At 33.4% G+C, this 19,743-nt stretch overlaps 1 protein-coding gene across 2 annotated transcripts; it reads left to right on the top strand.

The window, feature by feature from the left end:
* Positions 1-4,297: 4,297 nt before the first annotated feature.
* LOC143223246 (uncharacterized) lies at positions 4,298-11,655 on the top strand. 2 transcript variants are annotated; one of them, XM_076450943.1, is made up of 3 exons: positions 4,298-4,702; positions 7,833-7,950; positions 9,055-11,655. In XM_076450943.1, exons 1-3 carry the CDS (start codon positions 4,418-4,420, stop codon positions 9,291-9,293), a joined length of 642 nt encoding a protein of 213 aa, XP_076307058.1. In that variant the 5' UTR covers positions 4,298-4,417; the 3' UTR covers positions 9,294-11,655. The 2 variants fall into 2 exon arrangements, with proteins under 2 accessions (XP_076307058.1, XP_076307057.1); XM_076450942.1 differs by having other exon boundaries at positions 4,298-4,717.
* Positions 11,656-19,743: the final 8,088 nt, after the last annotated feature.

Here is a 19,743-nt window from a genome sequence, read left to right as displayed (position 1 = left end):
TATGTTATGCATTACAACTAAATTTCGTTAGTTCTATCCGCAAGTTTCTTTACATTCTTGTATAAAAATACGTTCGATAAAAATAGTTCTTCATCTGTTCATACGTAAGGGTTTCTATGGAAATATCTTCGCTATATTAATGGATTCTGTACTCTTCTTCATATTAAATCACATACATTAAAATACGCAGGAGTTATTTCAGTTTAAATTATAATATGTAACTTTCTCATTGCATTACGTTGAACCACCAGATGTTGGAAGTTTGTTGTTTTAAACATACTTTGGCATGAATACCTTATTTTATTAATACTCACTATGTAACAAAATTTTTATTTTTTCTTGTTACTTGGCAGAAAGTGTTATTTCCAATTGCTTATGCCTAAAGTAAATGGAAAAGACCTATGTTTTTCTTCAAACTTTGCTTTTGTGACTTGGGTAATGAATCTTTCAAATTTACCCATTTTTCAGAACACTCTAGGTAGATTCAATGCTGAGTAGCTAATAGAGAATTTTCTTGAACTTACAAGAATTTTCACGAACCTTTTAGAATTTTCTGGGAACTTTCCGTAGTAATGTATATACAGGGGCTCACCACTCACCACTTCAATTTAGTTCTAGCTGCCTAAGTTAACACATAGACCTACCTGATATTATCAGAGATGGCATCAAGAAGCTGCAAGCATTTTCCAGACGCATTCTGCATTGTGACCAACTTATCAAGACAAGAGCGAAAACATACTCTGTTACAGCATCTACTAAAATGTGTGAAGCCTACAAGGCATATTTCGGCATGTCTGTCGGGGATCAAGACAAACCCTGGGCACCTCGTTTTACCTGCAAGCACTGCAAAGAACTCTAGAAGGTAAGACGGACAATTTTTGCTTGCTTGAATAGTAGTATTTTATATTATACATTTTAGACCTTTTAAAATTTAAATATCTTTTGGTGAGCCTCAAAGAATACAACAGCGTCAAAATCTTGCTAGAAGCCTTGAAGTATGAGGAGTATGGCTGGAAGGTTATCGGAGACTTCAAAATTGTGGCATTTCTGATGGGTCTTCAAGAAGGCTTTACCAAGTTTCCCTGCTATCTTTGCCTTTGGGACAGCAGGAACACCGCAGTGTATTACAACAGGAAGCACTGGCCGCAATGAACCGAATTCTCTGTGGGGAGGCAAAATATCAAGTGTGAGCCACTAGTGAACCTCCAGAAAGTGTTGTTCCTACCATTGCACATAAAATTGGGTCTTGTGAAACAATTTGTCACAGCTCTTGATAAGGAGTCTGCAACCTTCAAGTACCTTCGAGACTTTTTCCCTAAGCTGTCTGAAACAAAGGTCAAAGCTGGTGTCTTTGTTGGACCACAAATAAAGAAGATCCTGGAGTGCGCATAATTCCCAAAGAAGCTCAGTAGGAAAGAAAAAAGCTTGAGGCAGCTTTGTCGCAGTGGTTTGGGGATTCTTGGGCAATCACAAGGCCGAAAATTATCTGGAACTGATGAAACTTTGTTGAATGAACAACAACTGCCTGTTGTGGAGACACAAGCATAGAGGATAACGTTTTAAAAGTCTTCTACCTTTCATCTTCAAGTCCCCTACACTTGTGTCTCCACAACAGACAGTCCATTCTACAAAGTTTCGCCATGAATACTCTGCCTAAAAAAATCTATGAAAGAATACGTGTAACTGATTGGAGCTCTGGTGAAGAACTACGGCAAAATGGACTGCAGAATGTCCCTGAAAGTCCATATCCTTGGCGTTCATCTTGATAAATTCAAGGAGAACACGGAAGCATACTCAAAGGAGCAAGACGAGCGCTTCCACCAAGATATACTGGACTTTGAACACCGCTACCAAGGAGCGTATAACGAAAACATGATGGGAGACTATATTTGGGGACTGATACGTGAAAGTGATTTACATTACAGTCGCAAATCTCAAAAAAACTACTCACTTCTAAACATTTTTGTATAACTTTAGTATAAATACATGTAAATCTTGATTCATATGTTGTTTTATTCAGACCTTATGTGAATGAAAATGTGCAAATTTGTCCATTTTTACATAGAAAATAGGTTAATTTCTAAATTTCATTATCCAGGTCACAAAAGAAAGTTTAAAGGGAATAATGGCCATTTTCTGTATTTTTTACATCATAAGCAACTAAGAAATAATACATACTATCCAGGAACAGAATTTATGTTACACAGTGTAATTTGAATATACATTACAATAAGTAAAAGTTATGAAACGCCGAAGAATCAAAATATGTTACCGTCCTATTAGCTCTCTTAGTATATTAAAAGGCATTTACTTTAATCTCATAGGAGTTTGTAAAAATCATAAAATATTTGCAACGATTCTTCTCTGTTGAACCGACTTATATTTAAATACAACTGACCTAAATTTAGACATTATATAACGCTTTGCTAAACTGTTCAATCCATTTCTGGAATCAGGTGCTCTGATAAGTTAAGTTAGCAATCCGAAAGAGAAAGCATGTTCTGTGACGGTGATTCGAACTTTCAACTCAAGTGTTACGAATCGAGCGACCTAACCAGATGGCAATCCCAGGCTCCAAACGTTAATCAGTGATTTATGTGTGCTTCCTGATTTAGGATTGTGTTTAACTACAAACAAACTATACAATTTAAACATATATTAATTTATAAATATATATATTATATATTCATATTTACTGTATCGTCTGGTTTGGAGTTGGCATCCTTTCACTGAAAGTTTGCCATATCTTCCTTTCTTATGCCACTCTGACGCATCCTGAATAGTCCAGTTGTACCCATTCACGTATGTCTTTCCTTCACTTCCTTCTTAGTCTCTTTCCATTAGTCTTACCTTCCAATAATGTACTCTATATCGTCTGCTCTCTAATCACTTGACCATAATATCTACACTTTCATTGGTTTAATGTATTAAGTAACTATCTTCTAGCTTTGACCCTTCTAAAAACCTCTTCATTAGTGACTCTGTCTTTGTTAGACATTCTCAGCATTTTCTTGAACATCCATATTTCAAATGTATTGATCATCTTAATTATTCTTACCAACTGTCCACGTTTCACCTGCATATATAAAAGTAGACAGTACATAGCATCTAGCTAGTCTCTTCTGTGTTTTGACGCTAATATATTTTGAATACTTACTGTGCTTATTACACATTAGTCCTAAAATCACGCCGATAAGCTGAACTACTTACCAGTTCAAGTAATGTTGCCCCCCAGTGGCCCAGTGGTATGTCTACGTACTTGCACACTAAAAACCGGGTTTTCGATACCCGTGGTGGGCAGAGCACAGATAGCCCATTGTGTAGCTTTGTGCTTAATTCAAAACAAACAAACAAATATCAAGTTATTTTAAAACAAATGCTAAGTCCTCGATTTATAAAGTAATGTATCTAATTTTAAAATATACATTTCAGTGGAAATTAGATCTAAAACCTTTATAATGACTAATTTCATTTATCACAAGGTTCTCTTTTTGTACTTTATCAAACTTCCATTGATATGTTCATTTTTTACCAATTTCTAACAATATACTGAATACGTTACAGTTTTCCTTATAGAGGATGGTTTGTTTTTGAGCTTTGCTGAAAGCTACACGAGAACTATCTGCGCTAGCCGTCCCTAATTTAGTAGTGTAAGAATAGAGATAAGACAGCTACTCATCACCACCCACCGCCAACTCTTGGGCTACTCTTTTACCAATGGAGACTGGGATTGATCGTCACATCATAACGCCCCCACGGCTGAAAGGGCGAGCATGTTTGGTGCGACCGGGATTCGAACCCACGACTCTCGTATTACGAGTCGAACGCCTTAACGCGCTTGGCCCTGCCGGGCCGCGCCTTAACCACCTGGCCATGGTGGACCTTAGCCTAGAGGACAGCTTGAACGGACTAGAAATTCGAAGATTGGCGTTTTGTTTCTTACAAAACGTACACCGCGCTTCTCTACGTGTGTACACAAGTATGACTTTAAATACTTTTGTTCGATCAGACAAGATTAGCCAAAAAGTTGGTGGAGGGTGTTGTTCACTAACTACATTCCTATTTTTTTATCATTTCAAAACTAGATACGGTTTGGGCAAAATTCTAAGCAACAAGTTTCTGGAGTGTCATATTAAGTGTAATTTTTCATGATATTAGTAACAAAAGCATGTGAGTTGTACATAGATCACAATCTTAGTGGTTAAACCTGGATCTTGCGTGACTAAACCCTCCCTGTTTGTTCTAATTGGCTGCCATCTCGGAGCAGCAAATCAGCCTGATAGGTCTGTATTGGACATGAAATCGAATACTTGACATTTTTGTAATTGTCACCACTTGTAAAGGAGTTATTTCTGTATAAATGCAAAATAGATTACGTATCCTATGATAAACAACTCGTTTCTTTCGAACAGTAGCTATGTCTTTAGTTACTTCTCTACTGATGATAGGTTTATTTTTCACCAGCTATCTAGTATTAGTAAATTGTCTACAATTTAACTCAGAATTTTATTTCGAAGATAAAAACGACAGAAAGCAAACAACCCAAATTGTGCATGCAACTCAAGCTCCACGACATCGAAATTGTGGAATTCACTGTAACAGAAGAAGTGACTGCCAGGGCTTTAACTACAATCCAGACACCCAGGAATGTCAACTGTTGATGTGGCCTGACAACCAGACAATAGTAGCAGAAGGATATTCGGTGTGGTTTAAACGGGTAATTTTTAGTGCATACGTTAAAAGTGTTTTTAAATTTCCTATGTAAAATTATTCAGATATAGAATGGTCAACAATGGTACAAATAAATCCTACGTACTGAAAACGTCTGTGTAATTGCCTTGTATTTTACACCATAGCTCAGTAATGTTTTTATATTTATCTTGTCAGCTAATACTAAACTTCTTCTGGATAAAACGTTGAGATTTAAGCAATCAAATAAATACGTTCTCCAATTGTTATTAGAACTGCCACTTACAGGATTTAGACTGCTTACTCAAACTTAGGATTAAGCACTGTTATCTTAGGAATGCTACTGCTACATAGCTAACCAGATAACTCGATCTCTGGAACAGATGACCTACAGCTATACAGTCAAACAATACAGTGAGGATAAATTGGATCCAAAAAGATTGCGCTGTAGAAATGCGTGTTGAGGAATGAGCAACAATACCTATAAATATATAAAGGGATTTTGTGATGTAATTCCGAATTCCTAATTTAGTAATGTAAGAATAGAGATAAGACAGCTAGTCGTCACCACTCACCGCCAAATCTTTGGTTACTCTTTTACCAACGAATAGTAGGATTAATCTTCACATTATAACGCTCCCTTGGCTAAAAGGGTGAACACGTTTGATGTAATTGGGATTCGAACCCGTAATCCTCAGATTACGACTCTAGAACCATAAGCAGCCGATCGTACAGAAGTAACCTTATAGGTATTGTTGTTTCAGCTGCATAACTTGCTGTGGAACACATTAGAAAATTATAAAAATGACCCCCTTTTCTTCAGGCACCCTAACATGTAATACAAATACTAAATTTCAATGTGAAGTTTACCATAAGAAATCATTTACAGTTATATTTTAATTTTGAAAGCTTTATTCCGAATATTTTTAGAATAAACTGTATTTAACATGATGTTTCACTACCTATATGAAATTTCCAGCCAACGAAATCATGCATCAAGAAAACGTCTCCATGTTCTACGATTTATCAAAATACTTTGCACTTATTTAAGTAAGTGACATCTTCATACAGCAAATGTAAGAACATGTTTAAACATCCACTATTCACCAGTTTATTATTTGGTAGTAAAAATTATGTAGGTATTAAAACCAGTCGACAATGATTATCAGAACACTTCTTTTTGAATGAAGCACAAAGTTACACAATAATCGTTCTGTGCTCTGCCCAACACGGGTATCGAAACCCACATTTTAGTGTTTTAAGTCCGCAGACATACCGTTGAGCCTAGCAGAATAGATACAGATTGTCACATACGTTTTTCCTCAAATTTAAAAATAAAATTAGGACATTTCAGTGGTCGTTATTAGTTTGTTGCCAACAAAAGAATATTGTTTCTACAAGAACGGAACTGTTAATACGAGTACAATAACATAGCATGTGATGACCACACACTAAATAAAGTATATTAAACTATGATCTTAGAGGTAATGAAAGCCCAGCATGGCCAGATGGTTAAGGCAATCGAGTTATAATCCGAGGATCTCGGGTTCGAATCTCCGTTCACACCAAACAAACTCGCCCTTTCAGCCGTGGGGGCGTTATAATGTGAAGGTCAATCTTACTATTCGTTGGAAAAAAAGTAGCCTAAGAGTTGGTGGTGGGTGGTGATGACTAGCTGCTTTCCCTCTCGTCTTACACTGCTAAATTAGGAACAGCTAGAACAGATAGCCCTGGAGTAACTTTGCACGAAATTCAAAACAAACCAATATTTGATAGGTTTGAATTTGGTATCCGTGTTTGGAATTATTCTTTTTATATAAAAATTTCTATAGCCTGTTGTATTGCGAATACTGAAATATCTGGTAGTCATCAGTATAAATTAATATCACAGGACATTTAACAAGCTTACATTTTAAAATAGTAAAAATAAGAAATGTTTATACAAGCAACTTGCGTGCTTAAAGTTTATTATTAAATTGAGTAAGGTGTGTACAACAGCTTGTTTATTAAAACTCTTATATCTTAAATTTAAGTAAGAAAATTTAAATATAAAAACATGTAACCCAACATCCTGGAAACGTTAGTGAAATATTTTACAAAGTTATGGTTTTTACTTTGGTTTGAATTTCGAAAAAAGCTACACGAGGGCTATCTGCGCTAGCCGTCCCTAATTTTGCAGTGTAAGACTAGAGGGAAGGCAACTAGTCATCACCACCCACCGCCAACTCTTGGGCTACTCTTTTACCAACGAATAGTGGGATTCACCGCTTATTTCATAACCACCTCACGGCTGAAAGGGAGAGCATGTTTGATGTGACAGGAATTCGAACCTGCGACCGTCAGATTACGAGTCGAGTCACTTAACCACCTGGCCACACCGGACCTGGTTTTTAGTTCCTTACCATTAGAAAGCTGAGGGTCACGGGTTCGCATCCCCTTCGCGCCAAACATGCTCGCCCTTTCAGCCGTGGGGACATTATAATGTTACGGTCAATCTCACTATTCGTTGGTAAAAGAGTAGCCCAAGAGTTGGCGGTGGGTGGTGATAACTAGTTGCCTTCCCTCTAGTCTTACACTGCTAAATTAGGGACGGCTAGCACAGATAGCCCTGGAGTAGCTTTATGCGAAATTCAAAAACAAACAAACAAACCATCATAAAGGGCGAAATAAACCAAACAAAGTAAATTAGAAATCATCTGTTGTGTTTTAAACTTTGAAATATTTCTATTCCTATAAAAAAAAAATATTCCAATGAAATATATAATTAGCAGGAGTAGAATAAATTAAGTGGTTTCCGTCACCTTAGTGCAATGACTTGCAAGTTTATAAAATAATATTAAAAAACATTTTGATTTACAAAACCTTAAAGGTATAAAATTATTTTTATTGATTTTGAATGATGCAGTTGACATTATTTGAAGGGAAAATGAATTTCCGTGTTTTTTTTCATCGTAATTATAACAATGTAAAGAAGTTGTTTTGTTTATTGTTTTACAAGTGCGACGTAATATGTCTTAAGGTTAATCATATTGCCATTCGTAACCTTCTGAGAACATTTTCAACAAGTTACGTTTCGTTTGCAAAAATCAAAGGTGAGAAATAATTCGTTCCACTTTATCTGTTATTATTTTATTAATCAAAAGATAACGTGCGCAGACAACCCATGTGAAAATGGAGGAACATGCCAAGATAGACAAAGACACATTGAACAGTACAAATGCGATTGTTCACAGGGTTGGTGTGGAAGAAGATGCGAGGAGCGTAAGTCTTATTATCTTACTTTTCGTTTTGCATGAGTGCTTCTCCATAGAATATTAACCTTCAGGTTTCTCACATGTTTATATAACGTTTACTACTAGTGTATGTCATGTTTGGTAATTTTAATTTTGCTCGTTCCAACTCTTAGTGTAAAGAATTAACTAAACAAAATTGGAATTGTAATATACCTATAAAACTAAAGTAACCATTGATAAATGGGTTAGTCTAGCGGCTTTGATAACAACACCGGTGATGATCAATTTCACTATTCATTCTTAAAGAGTAGTTCAACAGCCAGTGTTGAGTCATGATTAGTTTATTATCGTACGTTCAAATGTTTTTTAAGCGACTTTATTACGAAACCTTTTCATACAATTCTACCAAACATCAATGATATTCAGTGCTAGAAGTAGAGTACTATTCAACGTACTTGTTGAAAAGGTTTTACTCTCTGAACAACTTATTTCCTCCTTCAAATCCTGTTCTGTATTCTGTTAGTTTCAGCGTATTTTTTTATATTGAACGTTTTAAACTGAGTATCTGAGATTTGTGGTCTAGTGATAGTAGTTTATGATGTACGTCAGCAAAACACAATGGACAAGATTAGTGAAGCTGAGAAGAGCAAACGGATGATTCATGAATTCTTATAACTATAGTTTTGAGGACGCTTCAAATCAACATACTTTTGGTTTTGGCTTTTTCTAAAAACAAGCTTGATCTTTACTTTTATCATCAGTTTTCAATTTACTTTGGCTTTCTCTATGTCATTATACATGGACTAAATCTCATTGTTGGAAAGTATCATTATTATTGTAATTATTTACAAATACTGATAAAGTAATAGTGCATTAAATGTATTTTGAAATTAGTGAAATATTGCAACACTAAACTCTAAAGTAAACACAATATCTATTAGTACCTTACATAATTATAAGTACCATTTAAATATAAGGAAAATAATATACACAAGGATGTCGATTTTTCACGAATAAATGTAGGAAATAATTTCATTGTTATAAATCAATTGGTGATATAAAAATTTAAATTGGATTTAATACAATATTCATGTATTTTTACCTATACATATATGCTTATGTCTTATTTCAGTTCATTATAATATCACCCTTAACTACTGTACCCTGGGTGGAGATATCACTTCCAAAAGAGTTGCCTCTCCAGAAGATTGCCTGAGGTGGTGTCTACAAACAAGTGGTTGTAAGTCAATAGATATATTCACTAACAACGATTGCTATCTAAATGTGAACGATCATACTGAAACTTCCTTAAGTTATTGGAGTGGATTTAGCCATTATTATCCCCTAAAGGAATGCAACAACGAACCCTAAATACTTTATTATGAGGAAATGAGTCGTAATGCTGTGTTTATTTCAGTTTGTAAAATTCGATAAATTTTAAAAATTTGACTTATCTTAGCAAATGAAATGTTCTATTAATTATAAAATAGGAGATTAAAAATGTAATAATAGTTAATGGTTTCACAAGGTTTTTTTTTTAATTTTCTCAATAAGCGTGTATGTGTTTTCTTATACCAAAGCCACATCGGGCTATCTGCCGAGGGGAATCGAACCGCTGATTTTAGCTTTGTAAATCCGGAAACATAGAGCTGTACTAGCGGGGGGCACTCTCAATAAGCCGTAAAATATTTCTCACACTCTGTGTTTGGGTCTTTCTATCAATTTTTTCGTGGACAACTCTCGTCCTTATGTAATTGTTTTGATAACATTTCACTATTGGTCTTTGCTGCATTACTTTAGCAATCTTTATTACTAATAAAATGATACAATTAATCAAAATACGTCAATATAAAAATCTAATTATAATAGCAACCATAATGAAACCACATTTGATTTGCTTATGCTTTGCAGTTTAATTTGCTTTTGAAACAGCTTGAAGGTTTTTACATTATTTTGTGAATTATAAACTACAAGTTATATCTTACTGTATATCTAAAAGTATATAGAAGTACTAAGAAATGAAGACACACTGGATGGTTAGGTTTAGTTTTGTCGTCACCTCTATAAAAGAAACGTTTTTTAAAACAATAAAAATTGAAACTTTTCAGCCTAGAGGAATGAGTCATTTTCAAGTAATGTACGATTAATAACAAATTACTAATTCAAATATTTGTTGTAGCAAGATACCTATACTAGGCTGTGAAACAATCTCCGGTCATGTGACCTCTTTGTTCCATGTTGTATATATATATATATTCGTATATTCACGTGTCTCTGTAAACTACTTATGCCTGAAGATGACATAACTCTGCACAAACGTTGTATATGTACAATAAACTAATTTTTATTATACTCAGTCAAGCTGTCTCGAAGCTTTTATTTCTGAAATAGTGGGTTATTCGTTATTATATTCAAAGTGTAACACGTTTCTACGGGTAGAAAACTCCCAATTTTATTGTTTAAAACATTCACTAAGTAATAGTATCACGGTATTAAATACGTATAAGAGAAATACTCTAGAAATAATTATAATGCTAGTGACTTGCACTAATGTATTTATAGAACAATGTAATATTTTGTGTTTTAATTGCAGTGATTTAGGTTATATACTTTCCTACTAGATTATTATTCACTTCATGTTTCTAAAAGTTTTTTATTTTATCTTTATTTAAATATTTTTGTAACTATCCGAGTGCAGGTTTTGATGACTACTATCAAAAGTATTGAGAATATCAAGTCCGAGGAAATTTCTGTGTTAAAATGTAAGCTCTTTTCATACATGTTTTTTATAATCTGCATCCAATTTATAGTGGTTAAATATATCACGTTTTTGGTTGTAAATTAATAACCATGTTGACTGTGGAATCCAACTGGCATATGTTCTTGCTCGGTGAATTCTGTCTAAATGTGTGTGGACACGAATGTGAGAAAAACAGCTGGAAGCAGAATGTTCACCTTGACTCGATATTATGTAAAAAATGAAAGTGTTTTATTCTAAATATTATTAAGCTTTAGGTTTTTTTTTTTTCAAAATTTGATAACATAAGATACTTTTATCAAGACACTTATGGATTCTTATTTGTATTAATAAAATGAATTACATCTCTCACGTCTTTACTAATAAATATACATGTACATGTGTGATACATTTTTAATGTTTATAAACTATGTGAATGACAACGTTTTAATAGATGTAGACCAACAGATGTGAATTGTGTGATGATGTTTTAATAGGCACAGAGGTGAAGAAGTGATTTTGTTTTAACATATACAGAAGTGTAGCTGGTTTAATAGATATAAAATAAAACTTATGTTGATTCTTTTAATATATATATATATATATATATATATACAGTGATAATTTAATTTTAGGAATAATAATATTTCAATATATATTAAAAATACGAGTTGTTACATTTTTATGGCACGAAACAATATATCTTATGGCTTTTAATATTTCAATAAAACAACATGTACGGTGATATTTTAATGGCACGGAACAACGTGTCAACAAATACGGTTATTAGAAAATGCTTCTCTTTGTAAAGTACGTTTAAAAGTCCTCGTATTTTAATTTGAACTCTAGTTTATTTTGTGTTCTTCTCTTGCTTGCTGTATTGTTTAATTAAGCAAAATAACGATGTACACCTATTGCAGAACAATAACTTTTAAAGTTTGTTGATGGATCGTTGTTAGTTTTGTACACAAGCAAGTATTTAAATAAACAACATGTTTCACCATTACAATAATATAAATTAATTCAGTGTCTTTTGTCTTTTTTATCAAACTTATTTAGTGTAATTAAGAACAAATGTTACTTATGCAAAATAAAATTAGGCTCTTCTTGAATGGAAATAAAACCATCATTCTGTGGCATTCTATTATATAAATAACAATTACACTCGGTACCATCTTTTTGTAGTTAAGAAATTTAGAGCATACTGGACTTAACACAAAATAACACAAATAAACACTAATAATTTTCAAATAAATTAATATTCAATCGGTATATTGGTAGAGTCTTCTTTCAAAATGTCTTGTCTCTTCCAGTGGATCAGTTGTAAGTATACATACTTATAATGTGGCTTGATTTCCTGCGGTAAGCACAGCTGATAGAGTACTGTGACTTGACTCTAAAACCAAAAAAAGAAATCGTGGTGTTTTCTAGTCGCGTTGGTCAGTTTAAAGAATTTATTTTAAAGTTAAGCCTACATAATGGTCTATCTGTGCTATCTCTTTGCAAATAATGCCATATTGATTTCTTTATATGGAATAATATTTAGGCTATATAATCTTACTCTTTAGATGACATCAGTATCTTCTTTTCTTCATAAAGTTTGCCTCGAATTTTTGTGAAAGTTATTTTATGCCGAATTAAAGATTAATGAATAAATATTAACAGAAGTAACGATAAATACAATCATATGCGCACATATTACTAAATTAAATTATTTGATTACTTCGGCCCGGCATGGCCAGAGGGGTTAAGGCGTGCAACTCCTAATAGGAGGGTCGCGGGTTCGCATCCACGTCGCACCAAACATGCTCTCCTTGTCAGCCGTGTCAATTCCACTATTCATTGGTAAAATAGTAGCCCAAGAGTTGGCGGTGAGTGGTAATGATTAACTGCCTTCCCTCTAGTCTTACACTGCTAAATTCGGGACGGCTAGCTCAGATAGTCCACGAGTAGGTTTGCGCGAAATTCAAAAACAAACAAGCTTCAATTACTTATTATGTCTCACCACTAGTCTATTATTCATGTAGCGTTAGAGTTGTGCAGTGTAATTAAACGTGTTTAAAAGGCTATTAAAAATATTACGTTTCGTTAGATTCTTTGCATCATCGGGTGGTAAAATTTAAATGGAATTGCACAATAATTTCACTTGTTGTAGGTTACAATATCTCTAATGACATAACCTTATGAAATAATAGCGTAATATAAATCAGCAGCTGATAAGTAAGGAAAAACACTGGAATAAATATAAATGTACACCTCTATTAAACTAGATTAAAACTTAGTAGACAACGAGTTTCATTACATTAATAACTCATTTCAGGAATCGTCATTTCTCTAGCAAAAATATACACACATGATAAAGTATTTGTGTGGTACACTTAAGTAAAATAATTTTTATGTAAATATTAGATAGCTCCGCTTAATAACAGCGGTTTATTAGAACATTTGAATGTAATCTGAAATTGAAAATTTATTTGTTTTAAGTTGCCTTAGAAATAAATATATTGTGCAGGTTTGTTAGTCAATGATGAAAACTATCTTTTTTTTTATTACAAGTTACAAATTATAGAGAAAAAAGAATATTTTAAAACAGGTATTGCACCACTGGTGCAATCATTCTCAAGTGCGCAAGTGTTAATGGAGAAGAGTTTAGTATTTAAATCAATATTAAAGAATCTAATGTATTTATTTCTACATCAAAACACTGTGCGTATCTTAATAGAGAATTGAACAACAGCCTCTACTGAATCAATATATTAATTGCTAGCTTTACCATCTGTAAAGAATTGAGATTCCATAACGACACAAGAAATTTTGATTTCTTTATTTTCCCACAACATTTGTTAATTGTGACATACACATAACATCCACTCAACCAGCAGAGACTGTTGCAGTCTTTTATCCTTTCAAAGTAGTTTTATCACAACCTTTCTTAAGCAAAATAGACATAATCTGCTGTACACAATAAAGACAGTAACGTAATTTCAATGGCTTTTTCTGAATGATGTGTTATAGAAAATAATTAAGCAAAATCTTTCTATATTATTAAAACCAACTATAAAATATATGATATCCCTGCATATCACACTTTCGTCTCTTATCTCTTTCAAGCTTGTTCTCAAACTGACAATTAAATACATCTTTAAAATCAATATTCTGTACTTAAGAACACTTATATGCTACAAAAATGAAACAATCCTAAACAAAGACAATTAAAACGCTCAAATTATCAACGTTTATTAAATACACAAGATAAAAAAATTATTCCGAGACCGTCAACGGTTTGATTTATTTATATTTGCACAAGTAGTTTAAATTTTAACAAAGAGTTGCTCATACCAGAGAAATAGACCTTTGATTCAGATTTAAAATTACGTGACATAATAATAAAGTAATTATAACGATAATGAAAGGAAAACGCTTTTAATAAATTGCATAAAAAACTCACCTTCAAATAATGAAATTATATAATGATATGGGAAGACTTTTTTCGAGAAAAAACATACTAATACAAAACATTTTACGAATGTTTAAAATTACCAAAATAAAACTTTGAGTGTGACATAAAAATTCACATAGTATGCAGGCTGAGGATTATAAAAAATTTTTTTCGTGCTTTTAACATCACTTACAAAACATTTCAAGAAAAAACAATAAAAAAGTCCTTAAATTTGATTTTAAGATCAAAATCGGTATATAATAAAAGAAAAATTGTGTGTATAACAAATACAGACCTGCCAAAATCCTTTAACAATAAGTTCAAACATATAATGACTCCTTGAATAACAATTATTTGGAATAATCTTTAATATATAAATAATCGTGCGCGAGTACAGACTCACAGAAACACCAACTTCACGAGAATAAAATAAAACAAAGAAATAATCAAAGTATATATATATTCTGTCCATAGTTTACCAAATAATCGGAGAGCTAAAAATGATATAATGAAAAATGAAGAGATGCAGAATAAAACCAGTTTACAAAATAGCATTTCAATATAACTTTAATAAAGGTCACATGATAGTTATAGAAAGACTCAAGCTAATATATATGCGAATAACTGAAAAATAAAAAACCTTCAAATTTGAATACGACATACATTAAAATTAAATCCAATGATACCAAAAAATATTGTTTAATACAATAGTCAAATTAAAAAGGATGACCACATAGAAAAATTTTAGCCTTAAATTTTGAACAAAAATTAAAAATAACATCTCATCACAGAATGTAAACATAATAAAATGAAAGCTAACCACCTCTTGCTTATTCACATGCACATATGTGAACAGCAACAGCACGTCAAACTTAACAGTTGCATCAGGCCCAGCATGGAAAGCTGGTTAAAGCGATCGACTCGTAATCTGAGGATCGCGGGTTCGAACCCCTGTCGTACCACATATGCTTTCCCTTCAGTAGTGGGAGCGTTATAATGTGATAGTCAATCTCACTTTTCGTTAGTAAAAGAGTAGCCCAAGAATTGGCAGTGGGTGGTGATGGCTAGCTGCCTCCTCTCTAATCTTACACTGCTACATTAGGGACGGCTAATGCAGATAATTTTCGGGTAGCTTTGCCGAAATTAAAAAAAAAATATATAGTTGTGTCTACAGTACACTAAAAGAAAACAACTAAAAAGTTAAACGTATTTAAAAATATTTGCACCCAAAATTGTAAAAACTCTTTCTCTTTCACAAGTATTTATAATATGTATCGTTACTTAAAACGTATTAACATAAATATGTATATATATGATGTACAAAAACCATGTGAAATACTAATATTCATATACATTATTGGGTGTAGAAGACAGAAGATATTTTTAAATTACTAAGTATAAATAAAACTAATAGGGACTGCTCATGTGTTAAAGAAATATCACAGTCTTCATTTCTACACATGTTTGCATGTATAAAAGATATAAACTAAAATTAAGAGGCACTATGTGTAAAATGTGCAGCTCACTTGTCAATTTATGGTTCAACCATATATTAGCTCAGTAGAAATATTTGTAACTAAATCTGCTCTAGCATGGACATGTCTCTGCTGTACCTTTGGTGGCTTGTTAAAAGTTTCATCTTCAGAAACATCTTGGTGTCGCATTCAAGAAATCAGAACATCTGGGATGGGCAGACGTACACTAAGGTTCTTGCTGCTCACGTGTCGACAAGGTACTAAACCTCTCATATTTGTATATTAATTGGCACGTTAAAAGCTCTACCACCCAACCTTAGTGGACAAATGAATTCTTTCTTGCAAGTTATCTGTCGTGCCCCAAAGTTTGGCACCAAATTCCTGATGTGGAGTCCATTTCATTTTCTATTGCTCTTTTTGCACTTGCTGAGTCATCAGCCAATACCATATGCTTGGACAACTTTGATACTTGACAAATTACAATCGTAGTGGATTACGTGGCAATTGTTTGAGCCATCAGAAGATACCATGAGTTCAGCTTTTGTCCTTTTTGACCGGAGTAGGAAAAGTAAACCCTTTAGTGCCCCATCATTCTATAAGTAAAGCAGTTACTTTGCTTCATTCTACCTAGACAATGGAGGCTCTAGAGGTGAAAGCTGAAAATTTACTGTGTGAGTGGACCACTTTAGTCTTTCCAGTTCATTAGAAACCAGTGTGGTTGCATCATGTTGCTAACCTAACGTGGTGGTGTTAACTGGAGTATAGTGCCAATTCATACAATTACCATTATATCTACTGTTGCTGTTGCTATAAGCTTCTACGCATCCAGAAGCCATTACAAACAGACCACCTGAGAACACGTTGCAACAGACATTGTCTCCATAAGAATGAGATTGTCTTTCACCTTTCGGTGTTGTTGCTTAAACTAATTGATGAATTATTCAATAAACATCTCAGTTAAGATATATTTCCAATCTACTTTCTCATGCAGATGGTACAAATCATCCATGTTGACCGCACTTCTTTCTTAAGCCTTGAACTACCAATCCTCCACTGTGTTACATCATCATTAGGGGTTGTATATGCTTTCAGTTGTTTTGCTGTTCCTCGTCCAGATGATTTGTTGTTTAAACCAAAAACAAAGCATTGCACAGTCTGCTCGTTAGACCTTTCATATCAGTAATCAACTTGAAATACTTTAGGAATCAGTCTTAGACCTCTATTGCCTCACCATCGAACATCAAAGGTGTGATATGCTTGCCTTTGCTCATAAGAATTTATCTAATGGGTGAGAACATTTCGCGATCATAACATTTGCCAGGAAATGGTGCGGCTGATTTTACTGGTCAGAAACTATACAAAGAAACTCTGGTGCTCACATGGATAGTCAGTCCAAGGCCACAAGGCAATGAATTACAATCAGCAACTCGTCGTATTTCCTAACATTACCCAAGATATCATAAGCTGCTGTTGGTTTGGTAGAGGCGTTTTAACTATAAAAAAAGACCTCATTTAATAAGTAATCATTTCTTTTGAGCCTCCACTGTGATTTCTGCTTGGAAGACAACACTAAATGGTGGAACGTCCAGCCTCTCTCTTCTAGATAATAAAAGTTTATACAAGAACGACAGTTACTGCACTAAGGTTAACTGCTCGTCTAAGAGTTAAAAAACCTCCTTGCGTAATGTGTTTGTGTCGTTAAACTTGCATGTTATATATCCTTTGTATTTTTAACATCATATTGAGTTTAACTCTAAGATGAAACATACCAGCATAATTGAACTAGTTACCCTCTTGTAAGTTTGTGCAAATCTAAGAGCTTATCTCGCTAAAAATCAAGTTTTGATTTAAGCACAGATAACTTATTGCATGGCTTTACACTTAACGAGAAGCAAACAAACAAACTGAACTATTCACAGTGACGTAAGAGTGTTTTTGATCACCATGGGAATATGTTAGAAAGTCCAATGATTACCTGGAAGATATTTTATAAAATTAATTTAAGTATGTATAATGTATTTTTACTTTTTATTCTAATTATTCATTACCTAACCTTATAAAAACCGCCAAATGTTTAAATTAAATAACCATTTTCAATTCTTTTTTCCTTTCGTAACGTTTATCGTTGTTTTTTCCATACCTTCAGAGTTTACCAGGAAATGAGAGATTATATGGAACTTAAATAACTTGTGTATCACACTACTGACTCAGAATATCTTCTTCAGATTACTCAAATGAGAATTTGATTATTGACGTTTGTTCATGCTACCCAATACTACCATTTTCTAACTAAAGCACGTATTAAACTTACAGATGACTTTAGTGGAGTGATATGTATCTCGTTTCAGTAACACGAAAATAATTTATTTCTGCAAAAGTATAAAGTAGTACAATGGTGTTCGTTTTATGAATACAGAAGTTTTGCAATGTTATACAGATGTATAATTTATATAGACGCAGTACATCACCAGAAAGTTTCTAGAACAGCTTTTTTCTAGTATAAGAACTACTAGGAACTTTTATTCACGCCGTGAATATTTTAGGTGCACCGTTGGAACAACTAAATGTAACTCTATTAATGTTTCAGTACCATCTAATGTTTTCCTTAGAAACGTGAATACACAAAAACATGCATATAATTTAATAATTAAAGCACACTAACAATGCATATTAACAGTAAAATTCGTAACGTAAACATAGACGTTGTTATGGTTACTAGCCTATACCGTCACGTAAGTTTAGTTAAAATTCTGATACTTTTATTTTTTTGTCGCTGAATTAATTAATTAGTCCTATGTTTTAGCTGCTAACGTGCTGTATGGTTGAGAAAAATTCTAAAAAGAATTAAGGGAAGAGTCAGAATTCATTGTTGGTACCGAGATCTCTGTGTTTTCTTGTGCATCAATAGGTCAACAAATGTGTTACAGTTTTATAGTTTGTTTCTTTCTTTGAATTTCGCGCAAAGCTGCACGAAGGCTATCTCTGTTAGCTGTTACTAATTTAGCAGTGTAAGGCTAGAGGGAAGGCAGTTAATCATCAACACTCAACGCCAACTCTTGGGCTACTCTTTTACCAACGAACAGGGGGATTTACCGTTACATTATAGTGCTCTCGGGCTGAAATTGTGAACTGTTTGGTATGAGGCAGACTCCAACTCGCTACCCTCAGATTACGAGTCGAGCACCCTAATCAACTAGACATGGCAGTACAAGTCTTAATTTAAAAAGAAAACAAAAGAAAATGAATCTTCATTAGTCAATAGTTGAAATAGGTCAGCTTTGCGTTTACAGTACACTTGTCGACAAGACGGTTGGAAAAAAATGGTTCTTAAAGACGGGTAAATTGGATAACATTGTGTTACCAAAAATCGATCTTGGAATTCGACTGAAATGACACTAGACGAAAGTACTAAAGATAAGGATTTCACAACTTCTTCTAGAGCACAATATTAGGTATTGAAGAAGATATAAACACCTAAGGGTCCATGTGTCAACGAATATCAGCTATATATTAGAAAGTTTGGAGAAGAAGCTTTACAGCTGTGAACAGTCTCATTCAAAATGCGTTTATTATATACTGTGTCAAGTTAAAACATTACAGATTCTTATACTGTCCTTTAGATATATTTGTCTTTCATTTATTATTAGGTATGACTTCTTTGGTTTCTCCACTATCTTTTACCGTTAGTTTTCCTATATTGATTAGTAGATGGTTTGTATTATTGGATAAGCTAGAGCATGTTTTCTTTAGTACTGAAATGCATAATTGCTTTACAAAAATTTCATAAAATTACAAATTACAAATTGCTTTATCAATATAATTAATTGATTCACTATCACGCGATTTTCTACTTGGCGAATTTCTCGTCGAAAAAGCATCTGTACCAAAATCTTTTTGGCTCTTCCACGACGTATTATCATCACAATCTTTAGTTAAGGACGAAACTTCATAATCAATAAAATCCATATCGTCATTCCTATAAGGTCTAAGTTCATCACTAATATTCACAACATACTCATTCTGACTTGGCCATGATCAGTTTCTTCTACCGTTTGTCGCATGTTAGTGATAAACAATACACTTTATGACTCCTTTCCCCTTGCTTTCCATAGCAAATATTGATTATCCATGGCATTCAAAACCACAAACCATAATGTAAGCTTACTAAAC

The sequence above is a fragment of the Tachypleus tridentatus genome, chromosome 8, assembly GCF_004210375.1.
Source record: "Tachypleus tridentatus isolate NWPU-2018 chromosome 8, ASM421037v1, whole genome shotgun sequence".
In the NCBI taxonomy this organism is placed as follows: domain Eukaryota; kingdom Metazoa; phylum Arthropoda; class Merostomata; order Xiphosura; family Limulidae; genus Tachypleus; species Tachypleus tridentatus.
Note: the sequence above shows the minus strand (reverse complement) of the source record. Positions and strands in the feature narration are given on the sequence as shown.

Coding starts and splice junctions, on each gene's coding strand:
- LOC143223246 (XM_076450942.1), top strand. CDS start 4,418: ATGTCTTTAGTTACTTCTCTACTGATGATAGGTTTATTTTTCACCAGC. Junction 4,718..7,832: donor ATTCGGTGTGGTTTAAACGG/GTAATTTTTAGT, acceptor ATTAATCAAAAG/ATAACGTGCGCAGACAACCC. Junction 7,951..9,054: donor TGGAAGAAGATGCGAGGAGC/GTAAGTCTTATT, acceptor GTCTTATTTCAG/TTCATTATAATATCACCCTT.